At 40.3% G+C, this 10,363-nt stretch overlaps 1 protein-coding gene across 1 annotated transcript; it reads left to right on the plus strand.

Moving 5' to 3' along the window:
- Positions 1–600: 600 nt before the first annotated feature.
- ccdc107 (coiled-coil domain containing 107) lies at positions 601–9,736 on the plus strand. The gene is made up of 6 exons (XM_052118133.1): positions 601–804; positions 3,600–3,832; positions 4,600–4,672; positions 4,759–4,849; positions 6,344–6,453; positions 8,117–9,736. Exons 1-6 carry the CDS (start codon positions 672–674, stop codon positions 8,413–8,415), a joined length of 939 nt encoding a protein of 312 aa, XP_051974093.1. The 5' UTR covers positions 601–671; the 3' UTR covers positions 8,416–9,736.
- Positions 9,737–10,363: the final 627 nt, after the last annotated feature.

Genomic DNA, 10,363 nt, shown 5'->3' on the forward strand with positions numbered 1-10,363 from the left:
GGAACATGTCCAAGACAAAAATATGTATTTATTTTTAAAGACAGTTCTGATTGTACCTGATATGCAAACCTGAAAGTATCCAATGTCCATATTTTTATTAAATAAATATATATATATATATATATATATATATTTTTTTTTTTTAAATGTAGACCTAAATAGCCTATTTATTTATGTACGACATGTATGATGGAATTGCTGTATTTTAGGTTTATCAACATTTTACTTTTGCATTTGTTCTTCACTTAAATATTCCTGATACATTTTTATAAGTACTTATATTCTATTAAGTCTCTCTGAAGTGATGTCATAAAAGTTGCATGTATAATGCACAAGAACACTTTTTCATTTTTCATTCTTATCAGGGCTTGTGTATATTGTTTTAATTCATTATTAAATATTATAAACAGTGAGTTAGATTTGTAAAATCTGCATTTAAAGATGAAATGTTTAGCATATATGATAAGAGAACATTTATTTATCGCGCTGCCGACCACATTTTTATTGATCTCTTAGCAAAGGTGCAATGACGCCCCAGTCCTGAAGATGGCAACAGACAGCGCTGTTTCTTGACGAACTGTTTCATCAACACACAAAGAAGGCATCTTGTCAACAGTAGTTTGGAAGTGTTGCTCATATGTGTAGTGTGCGATATTTGTAGCGAATAAGTGATGGTACTGTCCTCCTCGCAGCAGGTCGTGATGGCGTTCACCGCCGTTCTCCTGGTGTTCGTGTTGTTTCCGCGTATGTTCGGAAGCGGCAGCCGGGAGAGTCAGTCATTCGACCCGCGGATCAGCAGGAAAGGTGCGAACATAGACTCACCCGCCTCTGCGCTATATACTGGGGCTTTTTAGTGGTGTTTATTTACTCTCATTATAGACTGGGGCTTTTTAGTGGTGTTTATTTAATCTCATTATAGACTGGGGCTTTTTAGTGGTGTTTATTTAATCTCATTATATACTGGGACACTTAACTGGTGTTTATTTACTCTCATTATATACTGGGGCTTTTTAGTGGTGTTTATTTACTCGCATTATAGACTGGGGCTTTTTAGTGGTGTTTATTTAATCTCATTATATACTGGGACACTTAACTGGTGTTTATTTACTCTCATTATATACTGGGGCTTTTTAGTGGTGTTTATTTACTCTCATTATAGACTGGGGCTTTTTAGTGGTGTTTATTTACTCTCATTATAGACTGGGGCTTTTTAGTGGTGTTTATTTACTCTCATTATATACTGGGGCTTTTTTGTGGTGTTTATTTACTCTCATTATAGACTGTGGCTTTTTAGTGGTGTTTATTTACTCTCATTATATACTGGGGCTTTTTAGTGGTGTTTATTTACTCTCATTATATACTGGGGCTTTTTTGTGGTGTTTATTTACTCTCATTATAGACTGTGGCTTTTTAGTGGTGTTTATTTACTCTCATTATAGACTGGGGCTTTTTAGTGGTGTTTATTTACTCTCATTATATACTGGGGCTTTTTTGTGGTGTTTATTTACTCTCATTATAGACTGTGGCTTTTTAGTGGTGTTTATTTACTCTCATTATAGACTGGGGCTTTTTAGTGGTGTTTATTTACTCTCATTATATACTGGGGCTCTTTAGTGGTGTTTATTTACTCTCATTATAGACTGTGGCTTTTTAGTGGTGTTTATTTACTCTCATTATATACTGGGGCTCTTTACTGGTGTTTATTTAATCTCATTATATACTGGGGCCTTTTACTGATGTTTACTGGAGTCCAGTCTGTTTCCTGGAAATCTTTACTGGTATAAACTGTTGTTATGGATAGTCCTGCAATAAGAATAGATAAAAATGGCATTATTTTATGCAAAATAAAATGCATGGGAAGGCAATTAATATACAGTGAGGAAAATAAGTATTTGAACACCCTGCTATTTTGCAAGTTCTCCCACTTGGAAATCATGGAGGGGTCTGAAATTGTCATCATAGGTGCATGTCCACTGTGAGAGACATAATCTAAAAACAAAATCCAGAAATCACAACATATGATTTTTTAACTATTTATTTGTATGAGACAGCTGCAAATAAGTATTTGAACACCTGTCTATCAGCTAGAATTCTGACCCTCAAAGACCTGTTAGTCTGCCTTTAAAATGTCCACCTCCACTCCATTTATTATCCTAAATTAGATGCACCTGTTTGAGGTCGTTAGCTGCATAAAGACACCTGTCCACCCCATACAATCAGTAAGAATCCAACTACTAACATGGCCAAGACCAAAGAGCTGTCCAAAGACACTAGAGACAAAATTGTACACCTCCACAAGGCTGGAAAGGGCTATGGGGAAATTGCCAAGCAGCTTGGTGAAAAAAGGTCCACTGTTGGAGCAATCATTAGAAAATGGAAGAAGCTAAACATGACTGTCAATCTCCCTCGGACTGGGGCTCCATGCAAGATCTCACCTCGTGGGGTCTCAATGATCCTAAGAAAGGTGAGAAATCAGCCCAGAACTACACGGGAGGAGCTGGTCAATGACCTGAAAAGAGCTGGGACCACCGTTTCCAAGGTTACTGTTGGTAATACACTAAGATGTCATGGTTTGAAATCATGCATGGCACGGAAGGTTCCCCTGCTTAAACCAGCACATGTCAAGGCCCGTCTTAAGTTTGCCAATGACCATTTGGATGATCCAGAGGAGTCATGGGAGAAAGTCATGTGGTCAGATGAGACCAAAATAGAACTTTTTGGTCATAATTCCACTAACCGTGTTTGGAGGAAGAAGAATGATGAGTACCATCCCAAGAACACCATCCCTACTGTGAAGCATGGGGGTGGTAGCATCATGCTTTGGGGGTGTTTTTCTGCACATGGGACAGGGCGTCTGCACTGTATTAAGGAGAGGATGACCGGGGCCATGTATTGCGAGATTTTGGGGAACAACCTCCTTCCCTCAGTTAGAGCATTGAAGATGGGTCGAGGCTGGGCCTTCCAACATGACAATGACCCGAAGCACACAGCCAGGATAACCAAGGAGTGGCTCTGTAAGAAGCATATCAAGGTTCTGGCGTGGCCTAGCCAGTCTCCAGACCTAAACCCAATAGAGAATCTTTGGAGGGAGCTCAAACTCCGTGTTTCTCAGCGACAGCCCAGAAACCTGACTGATCTAGAGAAGATCTGTGTGGAGGAGTGGGCCAAAATCCCTCCTGAAGTGTGTGCAAACCTGGTGAAAAACTACAGGAAACGTTTGACCTCTGTAATTGCAAACAAAGGCTACTGTACCAAATATTAACATTGATTTTCTCAGGTGTTCAAATACTTATTTGCAGCTGTATCATACAAATAAATAGTTAAAAAATCATACATTGTGATTTCTGGATTTTTTTTTTAGATTATGTCTCTCACAGTGGACATGCACCTACGATGACAATTTCAGACCCCTCCATGATTTCTAAGTGGGAGAACTTGCAAAATAGCAGGGTGTTCAAATACTTATTTTCCTCACTGTAATTGATAAGTTACATTTAGTATTCATGCATGCACAGTGCGTATTACTCAATATAACCTGAATGAAGAGATTTTTTCCGTATATTTTGAAGCATTAGAAGTGTCTGTCTTGTGTTCTGCAGGTCCTGGTCCGAGTCTCGGTCCTGGCAGCATGAAGAGTCAGCAGCAAGTCCACATGAATGGAGCACCACCCAAATCTCAGAATGGGGAGAACATGCATCAGATGAAGAAACTGATGGAGCAAGAGTTGAAGAGTGAAAAATTCAAATCCAACAGCAACAAGGGCTACGTCTTCACGCTCATGCCCATATACGCCATCGGTGTCGGACTTTTCGCTGCTTATAAGTTCCTGAAGGTAATGATGTGTGTCACACAGTTTTACTTTATTTTATACCCATGTTCAAAAACACTAATTGGGTGTATGGGGGAATCCCACACATTTATAATAATAAATTAGATTTACGGACAGCTGTCTGACACCTGTGTGTGTTTGTCTTTTTGTTTAAGTTTCTTATTAAAATATTATTTATATGGTCAAGCCGGTTCTTGCCTCCTCCTCTCCATTTATATCTTTACACTGGTGCTGAAATTCGGGAAGGAGGAGGGATGCAACGTAGTAGAGTCATCGCCTATACTATCCACCCCAACGGAGAAGCCACGGCCATCAGCCGAAGGAGCCCGTCTGCCTGAGAGCAGATGAACGGTCGCTGACCGCAAAGGGAGAAGGGGCTCCTAACCGTCCGCCTGGAGTGGTCAGGACCGCTGCCAGGGGCGGAGGAGACCCCTACCTGCCACTGAAACACGGCGGGGTATGAGACCGTGAGCAGGGAGGTGCTCCTGTCCGACCGCCTGGAGCGGGAGAACCGCTGCCAGGGGTGGGGGAGACCCCTTCTGTTTCACGAATAGGCTTAGGTTAATACAACATGGTACCATTTGTTTAGATTTTTGCATTACTCTTAAGGCAATTTTGTGGGAAAATGTGATTAAATGTCATGAAAATAATGTCACAATGCAATTAATCTGGTACTAAAAAACATCATTGTTATTATGCAAAGAATTATTGCCCAGAAAGTCTCCAGGAGATTCACCCGTGTAAAGATTCATGTCTTTGTGTGTTCGCAGATAAAGTCTGCGAGTGACTCTGAAGCTCAGAAAGCAAAAACAGCTCGAGGAGTGAAGAAATCCGAGGAGACAGGTGTGTACCTGTGTTATTTTAAAGGAGCAGTAAATCATTTAACTGATTTTTGTTTATTAATTATTTATATTTCTCGTTTTTAATAGAGAATCAACTGAATGAGTTGGAGCTGAGGCTAGCTCAGACAGAGAAGATGCTCAACTCTATTCTGACTCAACTGGACCCGCTCACAAACTGGTGAGACTCTATTAGTTGGGATTTGCAAATGTACACATTTTTTTTATACATGTACATCGTCTGAACGACTTGTCGTCTAAGCGGTCTGAAGGAAGCCCTGTTTAATTTGGCTGATTTTTGATCATGTAGTGGTGGTGTAGTGGTCTAAGCACATAACTGGTAATCTGGTAATCAGAAGGTTGCTGGTTTGATCCCCACAGCCACCACTATTGTGTCCTTGAGTAAGGCACTTAACTCCAGGTTGCTCCGGGGGGATTGTCCCTGTAATAAGTGCACTGTAAGTCGCTTTGGATAAAAGCGTCTGCCAAATGCATAAATGTAAATGTCAACCACAAACCTGGCAAAAGCGTTTTATAGGGGCGTTCACACAGGATGCGTGCTTGTGTTCAATAACAGCCTGATGGAGTGCAACTAAATGTTTTTAAAAGACGTCCATCTGCATAGACTAATAATGATAATACATGTTATTTAATTAAATTAAACAATAGCTCAGGAATCAAATAATGCTCTTGTTTGCAACATCCTACTGTTTAACCAACCGTCACTTCATTTTAAAAGACACACGTGAACTGCAAAATTCGGGAAATGCACGCACACCAAAGCACATATGCTTATGCTCAAACAAATGAAAACATCAGTCATAGAGACCGTAGGAGCATTTTAAAGTGGCCCTTTACAAAGTACTTTATGCAACCAGTTTAAAAATTCTGCCCATCATAACATAATTCTACGTTTCATAACGCTTATAGTAAAAACAGCAAAGTCTTGCTAGCAAGTCAGTCCACTGTCGGCCATCTTTGGAACGCTCCCGTGAGAATATTTCCAGTCATGCCAGTGTAGCTCCTTTCTACGTGAATCTCCAAAACGGTTGGTCATGAAACAAAGAACAGATTTTAAATCGGCAATCAAATCTGTCAACACTGGCATCATAAATTGTGCTTCTCAGATTACGCTAAAAACATGAACGTCACATCCTTTGGATTTTCCCGGCAAAAGCGACCCGCTCCCTTCGCGTGAAAATCAGTCTACAGGCTTTAATAGTCAACCTAGCCAGTCCTGGAACAAGCCGTTCATACATTGGCGATCAAAAAAAGGCGAATATTTTATGAAATATGTTACATACTGCACCTTTAAGTACATAGTAGTTAAGGCCACCTAAAATAAAGTGGATCCTCTTAATTTGTTACTAAAAAAAGCATTTTGTTGTCTCAAAAGTATGTGCACAAGTTAACATATTGTGCACTATAACTGTTGCCCCGGTATGTACACTATATTACGATAACCCCCAATGTTAAAAACATTTATTTCATTCCGTTACACCTCTAGATGGTGGTCAGTTTGTCTTTTAAAAGAAGACCGTGTTATGACACACAATGATTTCCTGTTCAACAAAAGGATACTTGGTAAATGCACTAATTCAAATGGAAACTTTGTTTGCATCCTCTGGCTTTGAGTGTTTTTGTTGTCTGATGTGGTGTCCTTGTTGTGCTATAGTGTGAAGTCTGTTGCCATGGAGCAGAAGAACGAGATCATGTCGCAGCTGCAGTGTATCCGGCAGCTAATGAAGAAGAGAGGCATGGAGTGTCCAAACATCAGGATAGAAGGTAAAACACGTCTGCTCCCCTCATTAACACACTCACACCTCCCAGGACAGTGCCGGTATGTTCCTCTGAAACACACTTCTGAAAGTGTTGAAAAAAGTGTCACATACAGTTCATTGTAGAGTAAAGTGCTAAAAGCTACGTTTTTGCTGTCAAAAAATTATCGCTACAAATTAGGTAAATTCTTACTTCTGCACGACTGGTGCGACCGAACTTGATCGGTAAAACAGGTTGCAGATCTTTGAAAGAAATATGCCACATGCGAATTATATTGGGATTAACAAAGTAGCTCTGAATCACCCAACATGTGTCACACTGCTGGTCAGGAGAGGAGAGGGCAGTCACCCTTTTTCATGACTCATGATTGGTGGAAGACCGATATATCGGTTTTACCGATAAATTGGTTCCGATTGTTGCTTTTTTTAACTATCAGTTATCTGCGAAAATCTATTTTGATAGTTGCCGATAGTGTTTTCACAAGATGATAGTTTCAAAATAAAAAAACAGAGTCCCTGGTGTGTTTTTCAGGCTTGTTTATATTTAAAAGTCCCTCGTTATGCACCAAATCTTCTGGTTATTATTGGGATTTCGGTTAAACAAAAACTGCATCTGAGGTTGTATTCATTTTGGACACTTTCAGTTTGTCTGCCGTAGTGAAGAAAGAAAGAATAATTTAGTTTTTTACGTTTTATAAATCTATTTTTTAAAAACTATCGGCTGATTAATCGGTTATCGGCCTTTCCATACCCCCCTTATGGTGCGTTCACATACAACACGCAAAAATGTTTTGCCTCTCATTGCTCGCACGAGTTACTAGTTACTAGTAACGCGAACCCGTGAGTATTCCCCCTTCTCTTCCCGGCAAAGGACAGGAGGAGGGGCTTCTACGACGACTTATCGGCCATGTTTGATGGCGGAAAGATATCACAACGATTGCTGATCTATATCAGTTGTTGAAGTCCAGATATGTTGACGTTGTGTCATACAATTCCGGGTGCCAACACACCGCTACAACCATTTTCTCACCCATTTTTCCAGACATCCGGACAATCTCAATGCTGATAGGCTTTCGCGACAGTGCGCCATGCGGATTTTTCGCTCGAGTTCAAAATTTTAAACTCGCACAAATACGCGAATGAAGTGTTTTTGCGGCATTCTCTTCATTCGTGACGCCCGTGACGTATTCGCGTCTTTGCATTGACTTTGTATGTAATCGCGCCGTGCGAAACACTCGATTCGCATTGCATGTGAACGCACCATTAGTTATCGCTATCTGCAAAATCCACTATCGGTCGACCTCCACTCATGATGGTTGTGATGTCATAATACAATTGATCATAATTGGTTTTCTCCATGAGCTCCACTTCTAAGTTATTTATGTTCTACAAACAGTCAGGATTTAGTCTTGCTTGACCATTTTCAATCTCTCTCTCCTATAGAATGACATTTTGACATAAATTGAAATGAAATGTCGATATTAATGTGGACGGTCATAGTTAATGACAAGCTATTTTATCTCAAAGATATGAAAATTTGCTTCTTTATGTAATATGTGCATGTTGGCACCTTGAGATATACATGTGCATGTGCTATACTATGAAAATGCTCTTTAATTTGGTCGTTGCCGTGTCGTTGGGTTATATCGTCACTTGTTTGTGTCTTTTAGAGCCAGCATGCCAACGCAATCTCGACAAACTCATCGAGACTTTGGCTGCCGCTGAAGAGCTCCCAGAAACGGTGCTGGAATCTCAAACGGATAATGAAACAAAGTCACATAATCACAAACCTCTCCAACCTGACTCCGAGGAAGAGCAGGAGCACGCCGAGGAAGAGGCTGATAATGAGAGTGACTCTAGTATGCCCTCCCTCGAGGACACCGCTGACGTCAGTGATGATGTCACTGTCGCTCAGAAAGTTCCCGACGATCTGACTGGAGGGTTGCGACGACGCAACAGGCCCGAGTAACTGTAACGAGAATCGGATGTACTTTTTTTTATGTATATATATATTTATTTATGTAATGATGTGATGAAACCGTTGACAATATTCACTGGTTGTACTCCAGTGTTTGTGCATTAAATATTTAGCATCTACATATTTGACTGTGAGGTACTGATGTCCCAAAGAAAAAGAAGATGTTTGTCTTGGTAATCTTTCATCCTGAAACAGCTGTTTTAAAACCATATGAGCCAATAGCCAAATAGTTATTGAGGCGTTGAGTTTCGTGTGTTTTAAACACAGAAATGCTAAACATTTCGGAGGTAAAATGGGTGTTTACTGAATGTCTGTATGCTTCGTGTGGTCGATATCATGTGGATTTCCCTCTGTATTTCTGTGACGGTTTGCTCAAGGCCGCAGGAATGTTTACAAGGCAGCTAGTGATTTAGTTTTTTGCATATTTCATTTGCATGTTTGTCGTGGTCTATGCAGGAAAATGTACACTTAATGTTGCATGTGAATGACAATCATGTGTGCAAAACCTTTCGATTGTGAGGACCTTAAATAGGACATTTTTGGCATTTCTTAAGAGTTCTCTATTCTGTGTACAAGTCTGTTTGATGATGAATTTTCCCGAACGGTTTGGCCTTGGGACAGCTTTCCTATTTAGGCTTTTAAGTGCATTTTTAAGTTTGAATTATGCACACATGAACACATCTTAGAAAACGTTCATGCCCGCCTTTGCTGTCTGTGCCAGCTTTTAAAAACATTTCTAAAAAGCTACTTTTAAAAGCCTCATATTTTATGAATACATTTAGCATCTGTTTATTTAGAAGTTGGATATTTTAGTCCCAGATTAGCTCTTACGGTGCATGTTTTTTCATTTGTTTGCTAAGTGTATTTCTTTTTTCTTTGAGAGCGATGAAGTCATTTATTGAGTTTATTTAGGAAAGAAAAGAGAAATGTTTTGTTGCCAGTCTGAGTGGATTCCTAAATCAAGACTTTCAGAAATAAACGCTGAATACAGCTACACCATTCACTCATATTTTTAATTGTTCAAACTTGACAGTCGCTGCTTTTTCGGATGACGAAGTCATTATTTTTATATATCAGACATTTTGAGAATTCTGTTGCGTGGCTTTTGAATCATGTGATACTTTGACCTTTATTTTGTATCTGCAGGTCACTGTATATGATTGGCATGTGATAATACACTGTGTACTTCCTGTGCTCATTATTGTTTGCCTTGTGTGTGATGTAGCGTGTAGTCTAGCAGATAAATATATATATATATATATATTTATTATGAAGAACTGTTTAGAGCCTTAAATATTAAATATGTGTTGTCCTGGTGTTTATTATTAGTAAGAAACACTTAATGTACTATTTAGTCTCAAACTCTTTATTAGTCTTCCCCGGATGTGTGCCACAGTGAATTATTATAAACGTATCGTTCCGGTCCGCCCCTGTATGGCAGTTATGTGTGTGAAAACTATATTTTTCCAAAACTTTGGCATGCCCAATTCCCAATGCGCTCTTAAGTCCTCGTGGTGGCATAATGACTCTCAGTTGCCTCCACGTCTGAGACCGTCAATCCGCGCATCTTATCACGTGGCTTGTTACCATGGAGACGTCGCGCGTGTGGAGGCTCACGCTATTCTCAAAGGCATCCACACGCCCCACTGAGAGCGAGAACCACATTATAGCGACCACGAGGAGGTTACCCCATGTGACTCTACCCCCCCTAGCAACCGGGCCAATTTGGTTGCTAAGGAGACCTGACTGGAGTCACTCACCACACACCCCACCGAGAGCGAGAACCACATTATAGCGACCACGAGGAGGCTACCCCATGTGACTCTGCCCCCCCCTAGCAACCAGCCCAATATGGTTGCTTAGGAGACCTGGCTAGAGTCACTTAATCACAGTCGCGACTCCAGGGTTGATAGTTAGCGTCAATGCTCGCTGACATATC

The sequence above is a fragment of the Xyrauchen texanus genome, chromosome 45, assembly GCF_025860055.1.
Source record: "Xyrauchen texanus isolate HMW12.3.18 chromosome 45, RBS_HiC_50CHRs, whole genome shotgun sequence".
Taxonomy (NCBI): Eukaryota; Metazoa; Chordata; class Actinopteri; order Cypriniformes; family Catostomidae; genus Xyrauchen; species Xyrauchen texanus.